The 21,599-nt window shown below is 45.7% G+C and overlaps 1 protein-coding gene across 1 annotated transcript in view; it reads right to left on the bottom strand.

Annotated features, from left to right (window-relative positions):
• The window catches only part of aknad1 (AKNA domain containing 1), a 91,115-nt gene that overhangs the window by 25,564 nt on the left and 43,952 nt on the right, over nucleotides 1-21,599 (bottom strand). The window contains exons 13-15 of the mRNA XM_085982435.1: nucleotides 13,021-13,115; nucleotides 10,495-10,709; nucleotides 9,410-9,566 (exon numbers count right to left, since the gene is read on the bottom strand). Of these exons, the coding sequence (XP_085838561.1) occupies nucleotides 9,410-9,566; nucleotides 10,495-10,709; nucleotides 13,021-13,115 (467 nt within the window). The remainder of the gene's footprint in view (nucleotides 1-9,409; nucleotides 9,567-10,494; nucleotides 10,710-13,020; nucleotides 13,116-21,599) is intronic.

Below are 21,599 nucleotides of genomic sequence, written 5' to 3'. Positions count from 1 at the left end.
ATTGCTGCTCTGCTTTGGTTGGATATGTTGAATGTTCAGTCAACTAAGACTCCTAGGTCTCTTAACATCATCCTTACTTATTTCAACACTGTTCATAGAGTACGTATCTTACCTATTTTTCCTCCCTATGTGCAGAACTTTATATTTGTCTGCATTAAATTTTAGCTGCCATTGTTCAGCCCACTCACTTCTTCTTCTTAGGCAGTCCCTCGGAACCGAGGATGACTTGCTTTCATATTAAAAATGAGTTCTCAGTGTTGTGTTTTGAGTTTTGCTTCAATTAAGTTTGTCCCAGTTCCCGGGTGTTACCTGAAGGGGGTGCTGGGGGGCTCGGTTTTACTTTGTCTTTCACTTTCAGTTTCGGGTTCTGGCATGCAGACAATGTGCTGTAATGTCCACCCATTTACTCAGTAAATAGTAAAAGGTACATTCCGTCTCCTCTATTCATTACTGTTCGGTCAAGATGCAATACTGGCGACGAGGCGGCTGTTGAACTCTCTAGAAGGACGGAGATAGACATGTGAACCTACAGCCGTGATATTGGAAATTGCGACGAGCGGGCCACTCAGCTAGCAACATCAACGGCATTTTGATAGTTGGCTAGCTGCGACGTAGACGGCGGACAGAGTATTGTGTGGGCCAGGCAACTACCATGAGTGTAGCTACCGTAACTCTGGCCGGAGGAGAAAAATAATTTTTTTTTAAAAAGAAAGAAAAAAGTCCGTGGATCTTAAAGGGACAGTGCACATTAAAACTATGATGACCTTGGGACGTATTGAAGAGTTCTCTGGGGATAAGGACAGTTCATGGGAGGAATACGCAGAAAGACTGGGGTGTTTCTTTGAGGCCAATAATATTGACAAAGAAGAGAAGCGCTCAGTGTTGCTAAGTGTGTGCGGAGCTGCTACTTACTCCGTCCTGCGTTCATTGGTGGCTCCTTGTAAACCTAGTGAGGTGGATTATGCTGATTTGATTGAGAAGCTGCAGAAACATTTTAACCCAAAACCCTCAGAGATTGTGCAGCGTTTCCATTTTCATAATTGTAAACAACAACCTGGACAATCTATTTCAAGTTACATTGCTGAGTTGAGGAAACGCTCATTACATTGTAATTTTGGTGACCAGTTAGACAATATGCTCCGTGATCGGATTGTGTGTGGAGTGCTGGACTCGGCATTGCAGAGACAGCTGTTAGCGGAGAAGGCCCTGACGTTCCGACTGGCCGAGGAGAAGGCTTTAGCAGCAGAGGTTGCATTGATGAACACACGTATGCTCCGTACAGAGGCAGCACCATCTCAGGCCGCCGAGGAGGTGCACAAGACCACACACGCAGCTGCTGCTGCGAGAGACATGGAGGCAACTAAAGAGACAGGAAGAAAATGTTTCCGCTGTGGGGCTCTCCATGGTTCCACTACATGCAAATTTGTGTCAGCGGTATGTCATTTCTGTAAGAAAAGAGGACACATAGCTCGTGTCTGCATGAAAAAAGCTCAGGCTGCTGCAGCAGAGCCAACACAAGCATCGCAGACACACACCCTGACACTGGAGGACAACGATGAGTACACAGTGTATACCACGGAAGCTGAGCAGCTACCCCACGGACAGTGGGGATACACGGCAAATGTGATCATGAATGGGGCACCACTCTGCATGGAGGTGGATTCAGGCTCAGCGTGTTCGTTGATAAGTGAAGAGACTTACAATAGGCTGTGGCCAAGTGAACCCCCGGCGATGGCTCAGGTCAGTGGTGTGCTACGGCAGTGGTCCCAAGCTCAACTCCAGGTGCTGGGTATGATTCATGTGGAAGTTAAGTATCAGGCAGTCAAGGACACACTTCCACTTTATGTGGTGGCGGGGCAGGGCACAAGCCTGCTGGGCAGAGATTGGTTTGAGCCCCTCGGTATTGAAGTGACAGGAGTACACACGGTACAGCGACAGCCCATAATGCCTATGTTGGAGAACTATGAAGAGGTTTTTGGTGAGTTCGGGGCCTGTCGGGGACCGTCAGTCTCAATCGAAGTGGACCCAGGGGTAGCGCCTAAGTTCTTCAAGGCGCGACCAGTTCCTTTTGCATTGCGCAAGAAGGTGGATGAGGCCCTGGATAAGCTGGTGAACCAAGGGGTTCTCTTGCCAGTGAAAAACTCCCGTTGGGCCACCCCTATCATGCCCATTGCAAAGAAGGATGGGGGCCTGCGAATCTGTGGAGATTACAGATGTACGGTTAATACTGCTGTGTTACCAGATGTGTATCCCTTACCAACAGTTACAGAGCTGTTTTCAACACTGGCTGGAGGCACTCTGTTCACCAAGCTGGATCTCAAGCAAGCATACCAGCAACTGGTCCTGGATGAAGAGTCAGCCGAGCTGTTGACAATCAACACCCACAGAGGACTTTTCCGAGCCACAAGGCTGCAGTTTGGGGTGTCTACGGCTGTGGCAATCTTTCAGAGGTTCATGGACACCCTGTTGGCTGGTGTTCCGGGAGTTCAGCCTTACTTGGATGACATACTGATTACAGGCAAGACACAGGAAGCCCATGATGAGCGGCTGCAGGAAGTACTACGCTGGCTGGCTGAGGTAGGACTACGCCTTCAGAAGGAGAAATGTGTGTTCGCTGCCAATGGGGTGGAGTTCTTGGGATTCCGAGTGGACAAAGACGGTGTGCATCCGACTACGGAGAAGGTGGAGGCTATCAGGAGCGCTCCCACCCCCAAGAACAAGACCAAACTGCAGGCATTCCTCGGACTGTTAAACTTCTACAGTTGTTTTCTCAAGGGCAAAGCCACAATCTTAGAACCACTGCACAGGCTGTTAGACCAAGCAACAGTGTGGAACTGGACCTCAGCTCATGAAACAGCCTACAGACAGGCAAAGGAACTGCTACAAGCAGATAAGGTTCTGGCACACTATGATGAAAACAAGCCTCACCATACGGGCTGGGAGCTCTGTTGGGTCACATAGAGCCAGATGGCCGGGAAGCGCCTATCAGTTTTGCCTCAAGAACACTCTCAACAACAGAACGTAATTACGCCCAGATTGACAAGGAGGCCCTAGCCATCATATTTGGGGTAAAGAAGTTCAGCCAATACCTGTTAGGGAGACAGTTCGTCATCTACACAGACCACAAGCCACTCTTGGGGCTCCTGCATCACTCCAAGCCCATGCCCCAGATCATATCACCGCGTATGCTTCGGTGGAGTCTGATGTTGGGGGCCTACAGTTATGAACTTTGCTACAGGCCTGGGAAGATGCTGGCTAATGCTGATGCTCTGAGTCGCTTGCCTTTGAACCGGCTGATGGCTGAGACGCCACCACCCCTGGAGGTGCTGCTACTGGAGGAGGTTCCGGAGGCCCCACTCCATGCCCAGCGGATTGGCAGCCTCACACAGAAAGATCCAGTCTTATCACGGGTGCTATGCTGGCTGCTGCATGGCTGGCCCTCCGAGGTCCAGGAGGAGCATTTCAAGCCCTTCGTTCAGAGGCGCCATGAAATGTCTGCACACAAGAACTGTGTGCTCTGGGGAAGCCGTGTGGTGGTTCCTGCCGCCGCAAGAGAGGTGCTGAAAATGCTGCATGACTCACACCCTGGGATTATGCACATGAAGGCGTTGGCGAGAAGCTACGTCTGGTGGCCGGGGTTGGACCGAGACGTGGAGGAGGTGGTAAAGAGCTGTGGGACATGTCAGCTGACTTGCCATAGCCCATCCAAGGCTCCCCTTCACCCCTGGGAGTGGACCACTCGTAAATGGTCAAGACTCCACATTGACTTTGCAGGGCCATTTCAGGGGAAGGTCTTTCTGATAGTGGTGGATTCTCATTTGAAATGGCTGGAGGTGGCTATCATGAGCTCCATGACATCCAGTGCAGTGATCAACGCATTGCGTTTGCTGTTTGCCACACATGGGGTCCCCGACGTGCTGGTTTCGGACAATGGAGCAGCTTTCACGTCAGCGGAGTTCATGGCTTTTGCAGGCAGAAATTGGATCCGCCACGTGACCACAGCGCCCTATCACCCCTCCTCTAACGGGCAGGCAGAGAGGATGGTGCAAACCACAAAAGAGGCACTGGTGAGGATATCGGTGGGGGACTGGCAAACCAGATTGGCCAGGTTCCTGTTATCACAGCATACCACACCAAACTCAGCAACGGGGAAGAGTCCTGCCGAGATGCTGATGGGTCGCCGGCTGGCGACTGCACTGAACCGGCTACACCCGGACTACAGGGATGAGATGCACACAAGGCAAGAAGAGCTGGCTAAGAAGCACCAGGGCACCGCCAGGCAGTTCGAGCCGTCAGAGACTGTGTTTGCCCGTTGCTATGCAGGAGGAGACAAATGGATGCCTGCCGTGGTGGAGCAGGCCACGGGTCCCCTGTCGTACAGCGTCCGTACACCTGATGGCCAGCTACACAGACCAGCTACGGGGTCGTACTCCGGTGAGAGTAACAGAGACGTCACAGGCTAGGCCATTGTCTCCGCCACCTCTGCCAGGCAGTGACGGCCTGCTTCCTGCAACAATGACGGAAGCCACATCGACAGAAGGTGTCACGGAGTCATCAGCCACGGAGGAAGGTTTTCCTGCAGCTAGCAGTGGCACCCCAACTATGCCTGTCCAGCGGCGCGCAAGTCGGGTTAGATTCCGTCCCAGACGCCTGGAGGACTAAGGGGTTTTATCTGGGGGAAAGGAGTGTTGTGTTTTGAGTTTTGCTTCAATTAAGTTTGTCCCAGTTCCCGGATGTTACCTGAAGGGGGTGCTGGGGGGCTCGGTTTTACTTTGTCTTTCACTTTCAGTTTTGGGTTCTGGCATGCAGACAATGTGCTGTAATGTCCACCCATTTACTCAGTATATAGTAAAAGGTACATTCCGTCTCCTCTATTCATTACTGTTCGGTCAAGATGCAATACTCAGGTGACTGATTAGTCCAATGCAGGACCTACAGTCTCTGTCACAGGTGGGGCAGACGATGGTTGAAGGGGTGGGTGGGTGGGGTGCGTGGGTTGACGTGCGCTCCTTGCGCGTGGTTTCCGCTTGTTCCCGGCGAAGAGACTCGAGATGTTCAGCGCCTTCCTCCACTTTGTGCGGTCTTGGACCAGGGATTCCCAGGTGTCACTGGGGATGTTGCATTTTTCAAGGAGGCTTTGAGGGTGTCCTTGAAGTGTTTCCTCTGCCCACCTGGGGCTCTCTTGCCATGTCGGAGCTCCGAGTAGAGCGCTTGTTTTGGGAGTCTCGTGTCGAGCATCCGGATGATGTGACCCATCCATCGGAGCTGATCGAGCGTGGTCAAAGCTTCGATGCTGGGGATGTTGGCCTGAGCGAGAACACTGACGTTGGTGCGCCTATCCTGCCAATGGAGTTGCAGGATCTTGCGGAGGCAGCGTTGGTGGTACCTCTCCAGTGCTTTGAGGTGCCGGTTGTACATGGTTGATGCGCCATCAATTACTCAAAAGACTGAGGTTAAGCGAGTAACAACCAGGCTTTTATTAACTAAAGAATGAAGGTCTAGTCTCGAGTGGTCGACCCGTCCAGAATACTAAGGGACTGGGAGGTAGTCACTTATATACCTGGAATAGTGGGAGGAGTCAGCCAAGGCATGTCCAGACCTGTACCTAGTGGAATACACATACACATACAGACAGGTATAACAGTGGTTTACCACAATGGTCCATGTCTCTGAGGCATACAGAAGAGCGGATATTACTACTGCTCTGTAGACCATGAGCTTGGTGCCAGGTTTGAGGTCCTGGTCTTCAAACACTCTCTTCCTCAGGCGACCGAAGGCTGCACTGGCACACTGAAGGCGGTGTTGGACTTCGTCATCAACATCTGCCCTTGATGACAGTAGGCTCCCGAGGTATGGAAAGTGGTCCACGTTGTCCAAGGTCTTGTGGATTTTGATAATCGGGGGGCAGTACTGTGCGCCGGGGGGCAGGTTGGTAGAGGACCTTTGTCTTACGGATGTTTAGTGTAAGGCCCAAGCTCTCGTACGCTTCGGTGAAGGTGTTAACGATGGTTTGGAGTTCAACCTCCGAGCGTGCGCAGACGCAAGCGGCGTATGCATACTGTAATTCGATGACAGAGGATGGGACGACCTTGGATCTGGACTGGAGGCGACGGAGGTTGAACAGTTTCCCGTTTGTTCTGTAAATTAGCTCCACTCCAGAGGGGAGCTTACTGAGGGTGAGATGGAGCATTGCAGCAAGGAAGATCGAGAAGAGCGATGACACAGCCTTGCTTGACCCTGGTCCGTATGTGAATTGGGTCTGTGGTGGAACCATTGGTCAGGATCACATATTTTGTTTAACTCATCCGATAATTTCGGAACTTCCTATTTTGATTCCACTGCTCCTCCTAATTTGGTGTCATTTGCAAATTTGATCAGTTTGCATTGAGTTTCTGAAGTCGTTGATGCCAATTAGAAACAATAGTGGTCCCAACACTTAATGCTGCGACACCCCATTCAGTTCTCTCCCCACCCCCACCCAGCATTACTCATCTGTTGTTTTCTACCCTCCAGCCAATTTCCCACCCATTCCCAAGTTTCACACTGAATCCCCAAAGTTCTGAGTTTAACTATTAATCTTATGAGCAGAACTTATCAAATACCTTTTGGTAGTCTAATTACACGTCGCAGAGTGTTTTGCAGTTTGAAGCCCTATTTAGCAAACGGGTTAAATTCTGGGGACTTCTGTGCAATTTTAAAAAGTTGTTAATCTGGGAAGATGCACACAAAAATAACTACTCAGACATATATGTATTGGACTGCAACACACATAACATGTTCCATCAAGTTCAAAGCTTCTTCAAAGAACGTCAAACTCATTTAAGCATTGCACAGATAAATTGACATGCACAATATTGAAATATATTTGTTATTCTGTGTATCTTGTTACTGAGGGCCATACAAACCAGAAAGGATACATGTCTGTCTACTCCAGTTTTGCAGATAACTTTTATATGCATTAAAAATAATTATAGCTAGAATTTTGATGTTGTATTTTAGTAAGCTTAAATCTAACAGAAAAAAATGCTTCAATCTTGCATGTCTGTATTTCAATGTAATCATTCAATATGGATTGAGTATTTGAAGATCACAAGAAATAGAGGTTTAATTATACAGATGTATATTTTCAGCTTAATTTCCAGTTAATTAAGCATTTAAAATTTCCCATATTAATACTTGGTGCCACTTTTGTGCCAGTTAGTCTGCGGTAGAAATGTTTTAGGTGTACACTGTCGAGGGATTGGTAGTGGTATATGATCATCTAAGCTCTCAGTAAGAAGGTCCAGGTCCAGGAAAGCATTTCCTGCAATAATAATTTAAATATGTTATGCAAAACTGGGTTACCAAGTTGCTTGGTGTCACTTACTGGACTATTGAATCACTAACCTAGAAATGCTTATAAAAATTTAAATTTAAATGGTTTATATTTTTATTTGAAATAACAACTGGAAATACTCAGCAGGCCAGGCAACATCCGTGGAGAGAGAAACAGAGTTAACGTTTCAGGTCTGGGACCCTTCATCAGAACTGGAAAAAGCTGGAGATGTAACAGATATTAAGCAGGTGCAGAGACAGTGGGGGGGGGCGGTTTAGGAGGGGAGGAAGGAATTGAAAGAACATCCTGTACTTTTGTAAGAGGCAGGAAAGATAAAATGTTGCAAATGGGAGTGGCAAAAATCATACAGCATGAAAAATGGGGGCAGGGATAATTATCTGAAATTGTTGAACTCGAAGTTGAGTCCGGCAGACTGTAAAGTGCCTAATCGAAAGATGAGGTGCTGTTCCTCGAGCTTACGTTGAACTTCATTGGAACAATGTACAGGAAACTCTTTTTTATCCGGCACCAACGGGACCGGCGTGGTGCCGGTTTATCAAAAAGTCCGGATTACAGAGAGGTATAGTAAAAGGTACGAGAGCCCCGTACACAGCCACAGATCCAGGCGTCCCTGTTGCATAGCAACAGGTGCAGGAATCCCGGCACAAGATCCAGGTGTCCCTGTTGCATAGCAACAGGTGCAGGAACCCCGGTTACATGGCCACAGATCCAGGAATGGCCACGAATATGAAGTAAAACTTACCTGAACCTACTCCTGAATTTTGCTGGTTAACAGAGATTTCCGGTTATTTAGGTGCCGGTAAATCAAGAGTTTCCTGTAATAGGCCGAGGACAGAGAGATCAGAGCGGGAGTGAAGCGGTGAATTAAAGTGACAGGCGACCAGAAGCTCAGGGTCACCCTTACAGACTGAACGGAGGTGTTCCGCAAAGCGGTCGTCCAATCTGCATTTGGTCTCCCCAATGTAGAGGAGACCGCATCATGAGCAGCGAATACAGTATATTAAATTGCAAGAAGTACAAGTAAATCGCTGTTTCACCTGGAAGGGGTGTTTGGGGTGTGTTGCATTTCCTGCGCTTGCACGGGAAGGTGCCAGGCGAAGGAGAAGGGCTGTTAGGGGTGATTGAGGAGTGGACCAGGGTGTCGTGGCGGTAGCGGTCCCTTCGGAATGCTGAAAGGGGAGGTGAGAGGAAGATGTGTTTGGTGGTGGCATCACGTTGGAGGTGGCGGAAATGGCGGAGGATGATACGTTGAATGTGGAGGCTGGTGGGGTGAAAGGTGAGGACAAGGGGAACCCTATCATGGTTCTGGGAGGGAGGGGAAGGGGTGAGAGCAGAAGTGCGGGAAATGGAACGGACACGGTCAAGGGCCGTGTCAACCACAGTAGAGGGGAATCCTCGGTTGAGGAAAAAGGAAGACATGTCGGAAGCACTGGTATGGAAGGTGGCATCGTCAGAACAGATGCGGCGGAGATGGAGAAACTGGGAGAATGGAATGGAGTCCTTACAAGAAGCGGGGTGGGAGGAAGTGTAGTCCAAGTAGCTGTGGGAGTCAGTGGGCTTGTAGTGGATGTTTGTCGAAAGCCGATCATCAGAAATGGAGACGGAGAAGTCAAGGAAGGGAAGGGAAGAGTCGGAGATGGACCATGTGAAGGTGAGGTAAGGGTGGAAATTGGAAGTAAAGTGAATGAACTTATCTAGTTCAGGGCGAGAGCAGGAAACGGCACCGATACAATCATCAATGTACCGGAAAAAGAGGTGAGGGAGGGGTCCTGAGTAGGACTGGAACAAAGAACGTTCCACATATCCCATGAATAGACAGGCATAGCTAGGGCCCATGTGGGTTCCCATAGCAACACCTTTAATTTGGAGGAAGTGAGTGGAGTCAAAGGAGAAGTTGTTCAATGTGAGAACAAGTTCAGCCAGGCGGAGGAGGGTGGTGGTGGATGGGGACTGGTTAATTTTGCTATCGTATTATATTTTTATTTATCTGGTGTAGTATAAAATATATTTGCTCATAAGGTAAATTTAATTTATCTTGATTTATTTTAAACTTAGATATAATCTTCCACTTACTTTCTTGTAGACCGTGATTGAGATAAATCTTCATTTTTTTTTGTGCCACAGTTAGTCTGCGGTAGAAATGTTTTACGTGTACACTGTCGAGGGATTGGTAGTGGTATATGATCATCTAAGCTCTCAGTAAGAAGGTCCAAGTCCAGGAAAGCATTTCCTGCAATAATAATTTAAATATGTTACCAATAATAGATTATAACAAGACTTGCTAATATAGTGCTGAAGAGGTCTTGCTTCAAGGTTGCCATCTTGAAGTTGAAGTACATTAGGTATGTGAAAATTAATTATATTTTGAATATTTTAGGACATTTATTTTAATTCCCGTTCCTCTTTTTGATTACTGGCTGCTTAGATAATCTACTTTAAAATCTCTGCCTACCCTACTCTAGTAGTGAATATGATTTATCCATCACTTCTTTACAGTGATGGTGAAGCTCACTCTAAGGTGCAAAACCATAAGACGCTCTTCCGAACACAAGTGGGATTAGTATTTAGTAAACTACCATAGAAAAGACTAACATAACACTAATAGCCAATGTCTGTATACTTGCTGCTGCAATAAAGAAGCTAATTTATAACATGAACTAGCCACATTTATTTTGCTGTGCCTGTACAATATTAAAGTTAAAAAATTAATCGTAATTGTTGTAATCCCTGTAACATTCTTTGTACAATATCACTTTATACTATAAAAGAAAAGTTCAGTAAGGCTGTAGTTTGAAGTAATGTATTTGTGTTAATCCAGTTACACTTCGTAAAACAGATACTGAAGTTTTTTGGCATTGTATTTCACTAGAACTTAATAATTAATAAGAAAACTAAATTGATTTGATATTATCCAATCAGGTTATACAGCTTTCTTGATGCAGCATGCTGAAGTGCCATTTTGATACATCCACAGTCAAGGTTTTCTGAACACTTTTGTTGTAGACAAGACTGTGATACATATGTAAGTTAATTTGAATGATTCAAACTACATACCAAAAAGCATCAGAAAACAGAATATTTCACATGCTTAAAAAAATACTCCAAATTTTGACTGCCATTACCTTAAAAATGAACACTGTCTATTTTTGTCCTATTACCTTGTTGTGCTGCAGGATCAGCTACACCAATGACAGGTTCAAGCCAGTTGAATGGATTGGTACAGCCAGATGGATCAGTCAGTTGAAGTAACTGCCTTACTTTGTTATTCCCCTCTTCAATTATATTTTCACTTGTGTGGGAGGATGAAGACTCCCTGTTTTCATTATGCAATCTTGTCTTAAAGGGGGACATACTTTCACAAAAGCTTGAGTGTCTGAATGGAGTTTCAAAAAGTCATTAAAAAAAAGAAAATATGTTAGCATATAATTAATACCCTACTACTTAAAACTTTGACAGCTCATATGTACTAATTTAGACCTCCCATTTATGCTACACCTTGAAGGAGAGTATTACTTTAAAATATATCTACAAAACATCATTGTTCTACATGTTTTACTCTTTGTCAGTATCAAATTGTACTGGAGATAAGGGGATGGCAATCCATTTCATAGACGGAGAGGATAGCTGGTCATCTAAATGGGAAGATCTGTTCCAAATTAAAGACAAGATCAGTTCCTCAGTGTTGCTCGTGGCTCCACAGCATTAATGTGGGCCGCTGCCGGCTGTGCTTGCTCCCCTCCCGTTTGCCTTCCCTTCTACCAGCCCCCCAGGACTTACTGCTGCCAGCGTCGGCAAATTGGTTCCGAGGAAACCAGTGAGCTGCCTCAGGAAGTCCAACAAGCACCACAGCTTGCTGGAATTACTCAGATAAGGCCCGACACCCAATTTCGGTCAAGCCTCGATCATCTGGCTTCTGACGGACACTGCGGGCGCTCTGATCACGCCTCGATCATCTGGCTTCTGGCGGACACTGCGAGCGCTCTGATCACGCCTCGATCATCTGGCTTCTGGCGGACACTGCGAGCGCTCTGATCACTTTGGGCCCAAATTGGGGCAAAATTATCCCCCAATCTCACCTTCAAATCAGAATACTTTCTTAATGGTGAGAGACTAGAAACTGTGGAAGAGCAAAGGGATTTGGGTGTCCATGTACATAAATCACTAAAAGATAGTGCACAGGTACAAGTATTCAAAACGGCTAATGGAATGTTGGCCTTTATTTCAAGACGGTTGGAATTCAAGAGTAAGGAATTGCTGCTTCAGTTGTACAGAGCCTTGGTCAGACCCTCATCTGGAGTACTGCCTTCAGTTTTGGGCATCAAACCTCAGGAAAAATATACTGGCCGTGGAAAGGGTAAAGCGCAGATTCACCAGGATGATAACAGGGCTTATAGGGTTAAATTATGAGGACAGGTTGCGTAAATGTGACTTGTGTTCCCTTGAGTTTAGAAGGTTGAGGTGTGATCAATTCGAAGTGTTTAAATGATAAAGGGATTCGATGGGGTAGTTACAGAGAAACAATTTCCTCTGGTGGGGGAATCCAAACAAGGGGCATAATCTAAAATTAGAGCAAGGCCATTTAAGAGTGAAATCTGAATGCGCTTTTTCACGCAAAGCATAATGGAAGTCTGGAACTCGCTGCCCCAAAAGGCTGTGGATACTAGACCAATTAACATTATCAAGACTGAGATCAATAGATTTTTGTTAGGTAAGTATATCAAAGGAGATGGAACAAAGGCGAATAAATGGAGTTGAGGTACAGATCTTCCATGATCTAACTGAAAGGCCGAACAGGCTTGAGGGGCTGAATTGCCTACTGTTGTTCCTATGTTTCTGACCGTAGGCCTCTCTCAAGTACTGTCTGTTTCCTGTTTTTCAACCAAATTTTTATCCATTCCCATGTTCTACTCTGGATTTCCTTGTTTTTTGTAATCACAAATGTTTCATCTGAGACTTTGTCAAAAGCTTTCTGAACGTACTCAAAGAAGTCAAGGAGAGTTGTCAGGCTTGTTCCACTCCTAAATCTGTGATGGCTTTTTAAAAATTAAATTGTTACTCCTCCAGCCTATTCTTCAGATTGATTTTCATGATTTCACCTATTCTTGATGGTGATATGGGCCTGTAGTTGATTATGTTTGCTTACTACCAGTCTTATGAAACCTTAGCAGTGCCAAATGATTTCTTCATGATGCTAGTTAGTCCCCACAAAATTCCTTGCTAGTCTTCTTCAGTACCCTAGGTGTAGGCCCAGGGTGGTTCAGTCCCTTTAAAATTTTCTCGGGTATGCAGTGATCTGAATACTAAAACTAGGGGGAAAAGTTCAATTCCCAACATTAACACCCATCACCTTGATTAGGACATGAATTCACCAAAAAAATCCAACTGGTTACTACTAATACAATAATGGGAGTTTTCTAAATATAAGAAAGCAGGAAAGAGTGTCAATTTGAAGGGGGCTCTAAGAATCGAGACCTTCAGAACTGTCAGAGAAAAAAGTTTTGTTAAAAATATGGATTCACTTCTAATTCAAAGGCAAAATACTGCGGATGCTGGAAATCCAAAATATAAACAAAAAATGCTAGAAATACTCAGCAGGTCAGGCTGCATGCGGAGTATATGCATCTATATTGCACATGGAGATGCATTTTCTTAGTGATTTACATTCCTGAGAACTCTATAAATACCTTTCTGTTTGTGGTTGCTTAAAATCCAGTGTTTGTGTAGCTGCAGTGGGTCTGCTACCATCTGATACAGCAATCCCACTGTCTGGCGAAAGTATCTGTTGCTGTCAATGGAATATACAAAACCAGATATTGGTTAAATACAACATTTATCTGAAATGCATTTTATTTCAGAAACAAAAAGCTTTTCATTTTAAAGTAGTTCATACTTGAATAGAGTAAGAACATAAGAAATAGGAGCAGGAGTAGGCCAATCGGCCCCTCGAGCCTGCTCCACCATTCAATAAGATCATGGCTGATCTGATCCTAACCTCAAATCTTCTATCACTCTCCATCCACCCGAACCCATGTGATCTCCCGGGAGAGGCGAAAAACCAGATAAAAGACCCAATGGCCAATTTGGGAGAAAAAAATCTGGGAAATTCCTCTCCGACCCATCTAGGCGATTGAAATTCTTCCAGGAGATCACTCTGTCCCTATATTTTCTACAGTACTTACCTTCTGTAAAGGCGATCTCCACCCCAGCCAGGAACAGGAATAAAACCATCTCCTGAAATCTAACACAGAATTAGAACACAGTAGGAGCAGAACCAGGCTACACGGCCCCTGGGCCCACTCCACTACCCACAGGGCCATGACCATTCCGAACCTAGACTCATGTCCAATTTCCTGCCCGCTCCCCGTAACCCTTAATTCCCTTTACTTCTAGGAAACTATCTATTTCTGTTTTAAATTTATTTAATGATGTAGCTTCCACAGCTTTCTGGGGCAGCAAATTCCACAAACCTACCACCCTCTGAGTGAAGAAGTTTCTCCTCATCTCAGTTTTGAAAGAGCAGCCCCTTATTCTAAGATTATGTCCCCTAGTTCTAGTTTCACCCATCATTGGGAACATCCTCACCGCATCCACCCGATCAAGCCCCTTCACAATCTTATATGTTTCAATAAGATCGCCTCTCATTCTTCTGAACTCCAATGAGTAGAGTCCCAATCTACTCAACCTCCTCATCTGACCATCCCCTCATCCCCGGGATTAACCGAGTGAACCTTCTTTGTACTGACTCAAGAGCAAGTATGTCTTTTCTTAAGTATGGACACCAAAACTGTATGCAGTATTCCAGGTGCGGTCTCACCAATACCTTGTACAACTGCAGCAATACCTCCCTGTTTTTATATTCCATTCCCCTAGCAATAAAAGCCAACATTCCATTGGCCTTCTTGATCACTTGCTGCACCTGCATACTAACTTTTTGAGTTTTGTGCACCAGGACCCCCAGATCCCTTTGTACTACAGTACTTTCCAGTTTCTTGCCATTAAGATAATAACTTGCTCTATGATTTTTCCTGCCAAAGTGCATAACCTCACACTTTCCAGTATTGTATTCCATCTGCCAAATCTCTGCCCACTTACTTAGCCTGTCTATGTCCCTTTGCAGGTTTTTTATGTCCTCCTCACTCACTACCTTCCGTCCCATCTTTGTATCATCTGCAAACTTTGATATGTTACACTCGGTCCCCTCCTCCAAATCGTTAATATAGATTGTAAAGAGTTGGGGACCCAGCACTGACCCCTGCGGAACACCACTAGTTACTGGTTGCCAATCTGAGAACGAACCATTTATCCCAACTCTCTGCTTTCTGTTAGAGAGCCAATCCTCCACCCACGCCAGAATATTACCCCCAATCCCGTGATTTTTTATCTTGAGCAATAATCTTTTGTGTGGCACCTTGTCAAATGCCTTTTGGAAGTCTAAATACACTACGTCCACTGGTTCCCCTTTATCCACCCTGTATGTTACTTCCTCAAGAAACACAAGCAAATTTGTCAAACATGACTTCCCCTTCATGAAACCATGCTGAGTTTGTCCTATTAAATTATGTTTATCCAAATGTCCCGTTACTGTCTCCTTAAGGGGCAGCACGGTGGCATAGTGGTTAGCACTGTTGCCTCACAGCGCCAGGGACCCGGGTTCAAATCTGGCCTCGGGTGACTGTCTGTGTGGAGTTTGCACATTCTCCCCGTGTTTGCGTGTGTTTTCTCCGGGTGCTCCGGTTTCCTCCCACAGTCCAAAGATGTGCGGGTTAGGTTGATATTGGCCATGATAAATATTGACCCTTAGTGTTAGGGGGGATTAAATACGTGGGGTTACGGGGATAGGGCTTGGGTGGGATGGCTGTCGGTGTAGGGACTGGGTGCTAGGGTTTGGATGATCAGCCATGATCTCGTTGAATGGCGGAGCAGGCTCGAAGGGCCGAATGGCCTACTCCTGCTCCTATCTTCTATGTTTCTATGTTTCTATGGCCTAGAAATTCGGTGGGGCTAGCGCCCAATTAGAGGCGTTATAGGGTCTTGCGCCGGAATTATAGCTGGTAAGGAAATTGCGTTGGGCCCTACCATCGGCGTTAGCCGGTAGCGCTGCGCCGGCACCGATGACGTCATCGGTGTGCGCAGCGTCCCGGTTGCCGTGGTAACCCGGCCCCAAGCCCAAATTCAGTTGCGACCGCCTCGCCCGTGGCAGCCGCAACCAACGAATGTTCAACGGGATGTTACACTCCTTTGCGCCGGCGCATAAAGGTGGAGCGGCGGCCGGCCGCTTTCCCGGCGGCCGCCTGCCCGCACCTCCCTCCCCGGACTCCTCCACCACCCCCCCGCGGCACTGATGTGTGTGGCCCGCGAGCCCGGCTCTTCCCCGAGGTGCCGGGCTCATTTGTCGGGCGAATCGACCGGCCAGCGGTCGGCTGCAGACAGCTCCTCCTTAACAGAAGGAGGAGGCCTGCAGTACCCCAGCCTGCCGCACCGCCTCGGGTGCTGCAGCGGGGGATTAGCGCCTCAAAACTGCACTGAACGCCCATCGTGAGGCGCAAAAACCCTCCATTAGCGCCCGCCGCCGTCTGGGCCCGGGGCAACCGAATTTTCGTCGGGCGCAGCGGCATTAACGCCGGCGCAAAATTTCGGGCGCTAAAGCCCTGGCGGACCCACAACCGAATTTCTAGGCCTATGTTTCTTAATAATGGACTCTAACATTTTACCAACCACAGATGTTAGGCTAACAGGTCTATAGTTTCCAGCCTTCTGCCTACTACCCTTTTTAAATAAGGGTGTTACATTAGCAGTTTTCCAATCTGCCGGGACCTTTGCTGAGTCCAGGGAGTTTTGGAAAATTATTACCAATGCATCCACAATCCCTACCGCCACTTCCCTCAAGACCCTAGGATACAAGCCATCAGGTCCAGGGGATTTATCCGCCTTGAGTCCCATTATTTTACCAAGTACCACTTACTTTGTGATTTTAATCGTATTTAGTTCCTCCCCCCCTAGAGCCCCCTGTTTGTCCAGTGTTGGGATATTCTTAGTGTCCTCTACTGTAAAGACTGATACAAAATAATTGTTCAGCGTTTTTGCCATCTCCATGTTTCCCACCATTAATTTCCCGGTCTCATCCTCTAAGGGACCAACATTTACTTTAGCCACCCTGTTTCTTTTTATATAACTATAGAAACTTTTGCTGTCTGTTTTTATATTTTTTGCTAATTTACTTTCATAATCTATCTTCCCTTTCTTAATCAATCTTTTAGTTATTTTTTGCTGTCTTTTAAAGACTTCCCAATCTTCCATCCTCCCACTAGATTTGGCTACCTTATATGCCCTTGTTTTTAGTCGGATACTATCCTTAATTACTTTACTTAGCCACGGATGGCTATCTTTTCTTTTACACCCTTTTTTCCTCAGTGGAATATATTTTTTTTGGAAGTTGTAAAATAACTCCTTAAATGTACACCACTGATCATGTACCGTCTTACCCTTTAATCTATTTTCCCAGTCCACTCTAATCAATTCCGCTCTCATACCTTCGTAGTCTCCTTTATTCAAGCTCAGCACGCTTGTTTGAGATCTAACCTTCTCACCCTCTAATTGAATATGGAATTCAACCATGTTATGGTCACTCATTCCAAGGGGATCCTTTACTAGGACATTTTTAATTAATCCTGTCTCATTACACAGGACCAAATCTAAGGTTGCTTGCCCCCTGGTCGGTTCAGTTACATACTGCTCAAGAAACCCATTCCTAATACGCTCAATGAACTCATCCTCAAGGCTGCTCTGCCCAATTTGATTTGTCCAGTTAATATGATAATTAAAATCCCCCATAATTATAGCTGTTCCCTTATTACAAGCCTCAACTATTTCCTGATTAATACTCCGTCCAGCAGAGTTGCAACTGTTCGGAGGCCTATAGACTACGCCCACTAGTGTTTTTTTCCCCTTATTATTCCTTATCTCCACCCAAACTGTTTCACTATCCTGCTCCTTTGACCCAATATCATTTCTCTGTATTATAGTGATTCCTTCCTTTATTAACATAGCCACCCCACCTCCTCTCCCTTCCTGCCTGTCCTTCCTGATTGTTAAATAACCTGGTATGTTTAATTCCCAGTCATGGTCACCCTGCAGCCATGTTTCTGTAATGGCCACAAGATCATACCCATATGTCGTTATTTGTGCCGTTAACTCATTCATTTTGTTACGAATGCTACGTGCATTCAGATAAAGAACTTTCAAATATGTTTTGTAACACTTAGTTCCTGTTTTTTCCCTTTTTAGTACTTTACTTTTTACTCCATACCTTCTGTCCCTTCCTGACACGTTCTGTTTTTTAATTCCTCCACTGCTACCTAAGTCTATGACTTTCTCTGTTGTCATTTCTATTATTTGCTCTCTAGAAACCTCCCCTCCACTAATTAGTTTAAAGCCCTCTCTACAGCCCTAGTTATATGATTCGCCAGGACTCTCGTCCCAGCACTGGCCAAGTGGAGTCCGTCCCAACGGAACAGCTCCCTCCTGTCCCAGTACTGGTGCCAGTGTCCCAAGAAGCAAAACCCATTTCTCCCACACCAGTCTTTGAGTCACGCACTTAACTCTTTAATTTTATTTATCCTAGCCAAATTCGCTCGTGGCTCAGGTAATAACCCAGAGATTATTACCCTTGAGGTTCTGTTTTTTAATTTGACCCCTAGCTGCTCATACTCCTTTAACAGAACCGTCTTCCTTGTCCTATCTACGTCGTTTGTACCAACATGGACCACGACAACTGGATCCTCCCCCTCCCACTCCAAGTTTCTTTCCAGCCCAGAAGAGATGTCCTTAACCCTGGCACCGGGCAGGCAACACAGCCTTCGGGACTCCCGCTCTTGACTGCAGAGAACCCTATCTATCCCCCTAATGATACTATCCCCTACCACTACAACATTTCTTTTTACTCCCTCCACTTGAATGGCCCCCTGTACCATGGTGCTGTGGCCAGGTTGCTCATCCTCCCTGCAGTCCCCACTCCTGCCCTCACAGGGAGTAAGAACCTCAATCCTGCTTGACAAGAGCAAGGGCTGCGGCTCCTTCAACACTACATCCTGGATCCCTGTACCTTCCTCACTCGTAGTCACACCGTCCTGTCCCTGACCACGGACTACATCTGCAGTAATTAATTTCATAGGTGTGACCATCTCCTGAAACATTGAGTCCAGGAACTTCTCCCCCTCCCTGATGTGTCGCAGTGTCTGAAGCTCAGTCTCAAGCTCTTTAACATGGAGCTTGAGTTCCTCTAGCAGCAAACACTTATTGCAAATGTAATCACCGTGAGCCTCAATGGGGTCCACCAGCTCCCACATTTCGCAACAGTGACACATCACCTGTTCACCCATATCTATGCAATTAATTAAATTTATTATTATTCGTTATGAAGGCCCTCTGCCCGATGAAGATGATACTATTGCACCACTATTCAATAGAACTTACCAACTTAAAGGAATAAAAGAGAAGGAAGAAAACCAACCAACCAGCTGATCACCAACCTCCTCCTTGAATACTGTCTGTGGGGCCTGTTTGGTTGACTCATCTCGCTGCTCCGCTTCCGCAGTGCTGTCTAAGCCTGGGAGTGGGGAACAAAACAGGACAAAAAACACACCCTCACCTCCCACTTGCCCGAACTCTCCCTCTTACCAAACTCTAGCAGCACTCTGTAGTTCATACTTGAATAGAGAATTGTAACTAACATGGCATTGATTTTGAAACTTACTCAACTTAAGGCTGACAAGAAATTGCGACTGATATTTGATTGTACATTGAGAACAGGATTACTGTAAATCATCATTTTTTTATCGACATAAACTGTACTTGATTAATCCACATACTAGCCAGAACTCTGTGTGCTTTGCATAACAAATGTAGTGGCCACTGCTTTTAGGGGTAGAGTTTCCGCTTTGGGCGGAATCGGCAATGCAGACGCAAATTGCGCTCAAAATTGCGCTGGTTTTCCAAATTGATTTTATGGTTCAACTTTCTGCTCAAACTCATTTGCATAATCCCAAAGGTAAATTCGTCCATGAACCAGTGCAATTGGGCAGCGTTTTAGAATGTAATTTTTTTTGCATGAATAAATATTCCTTGGTATATTTAAGAGTAGTAACCTGGTGCAGTTTCATTAATACAGTTGAAAATGAGTTTATCATAAAAAATAAGCATTTTGAAGAAGTGTCTAGTCCACCACCTGTGAGTAATCCGATTGTAATTAATTGAAAATGACTTTAAAAACTATATAGTACCATTTACTAGTTTCATTGATGTACAGAAATCAGTTTCTTAGTAAACTAAATATTTTTTAATATTTAAAAGCTTTTAAAAAGTGCCTATTAGTGTCCTTGCGCCTAAAAAAAATCTTAATTTTAAAAGCCTCCTTGAAGGCCAGCAAACGGACGCAATTAGCGGTAACTCGCCATGGCAATTAATTCAATCTGGGGGCGTGGCCAGCTTTGTGGGCAGGGCTGGCTTCCAGTGCAATGTTTTTTAAACCAGCGTTAAAGATCGCAGAAACTTGATTTGCGCTAAATGTAACTTGTGCTTGAAATTCCGTGACCTTTTGCACTGATTTGGCCAATTTGGGGTGAATTGTTCTGGAAATACCAGCACAACCTAGAAGAAACTCTACATCAAGCAGTTTAAAGAGAAAGCTGGTAGCAGATCAAGTTCAATTTATTGTGTCAGACAATGATAGCATATGGATTTGTCATGTGATAATTTCCTGATCTCAGCATGGTGCAGGGTTGCCAACCCTTCAGGGATTGTCCTGGAGTCTCCAGGAATTAAAGATTAATCTCCTAGATTCTGCTGCAAGCAATACAGGAGAAAGAAAGATCATTGGGGCATTAAAAAAAAATGTTCGTTTTTTTGAACACTTTCGCTTATTAGTTATAAAAATATTGGAGATGGGAAAAAGGCTGCTTAACTGACAATCAAGAATCATCCACTCGGGTAAGGAAGAGTCGCCGCTTTCCAATAGCCGTGGGAAGACGGTGCGCCACAAGGATGGACATGTCGAGCGACCAATGGCGGGAGCGTGGGAGAGTGGCAGCTGAAGGTGGGTGGTCATGTCATGAAACCACCAGGAATACGTTCAACCAGAGTTGGCAACCCTAGCATGCTGCAGTAGCAGAACACAGGTTTGACTCACCGCTTTATTGAGTTCAACTATGTCATAGCATGAAGTAATGAACAAAGGCCAGGCGCTTTTCTATATAGAGGAAAAAAATCAGAGGGATACTCATCCCATGTTGCTCTTGCACACCATCTAATGCCTGCTTCAGAGCAGCATCTAATGAAAACCGAAGTACAGGTCACACACCCACTTTCTTAGTCATAGTTGGTGTTCATCTGTAATATCTTCCAGTTTAAATGCTGTTCATCTGTAATGGCCCAGAAATTCGGGTCCCCACGGGTGAGTACGCACGGGGTACTCACCCGTAAGCCCAATGGAAGTGCCGGTTTCCTGCATGCACTGCGCATGCGTGGGAAACTGGCACTTCCGTTCCCCTGAAAGGGGTTCAGAAGTCGAACGTGTGCGCAGGAGAGGCTGCGCGTGCGCATCGAACTTACTTTTTTTTGCAGGTTTTCCCGGGAGGGTAAGTCTCCAGAAGTTAGACATGTAAAAAGCAGTCGCAAGGCCTGCTTTTTACAAGGTAAGTGGTGAATTAATTAAAATTAAAACATTTTTTCCACAGGTTTATTATTTTTAAATACTTTACAGAAAGGTAAGTTTATTTTTAGCCCCGTTAGAAAATGTAATTAATTTTTTCAAAAATTTAAATTATTGTTTAAAATAGTTATTTCATGTAATTTATAGTTTATTTTAAAAATGTGATGGTTTTTTAAAAATGTATTTGAAGATTTAGTGATGTTTTGGGGCTTGTAGTATTTATAGGTTTGACAGGTCTCCTGTCAAACTTATGAATGAAGCATTCCCTGCTACCATTGGCTCTCCATGGCCCACGTGATCCCGGAGGACGCATCGAACTAACTGCGCCCCTGGGATACGCAAGCACTGCGCGCCGGCAGTTGGAGGAGGCCCAGGATCGCAATTCCACAACGGTCGGCGCGCAAGGTAAGTGCAGGTCGGGGGCTTGCACCCGCGGGAAGCCCCCGACCTGAATTTCTGGGCCAATATCTTCCAGTTCAGAGGAAGACGCTACAGCTGAAATGTTAACTTGTCTATTCTCTTCTGCCTCACCTGCTGTTTCCAGCATTTTCTCTTTTT

This window comes from Somniosus microcephalus, chromosome 3, assembly GCF_052327205.1.
Source record: "Somniosus microcephalus isolate GS21.2 chromosome 3, FLI_Smic_1.0, whole genome shotgun sequence".
Classification (NCBI taxonomy): Eukaryota; Metazoa; Chordata; class Chondrichthyes; order Squaliformes; family Somniosidae; genus Somniosus; species Somniosus microcephalus.
This window is presented reverse-complemented; position numbering and strand designations above follow the sequence as displayed.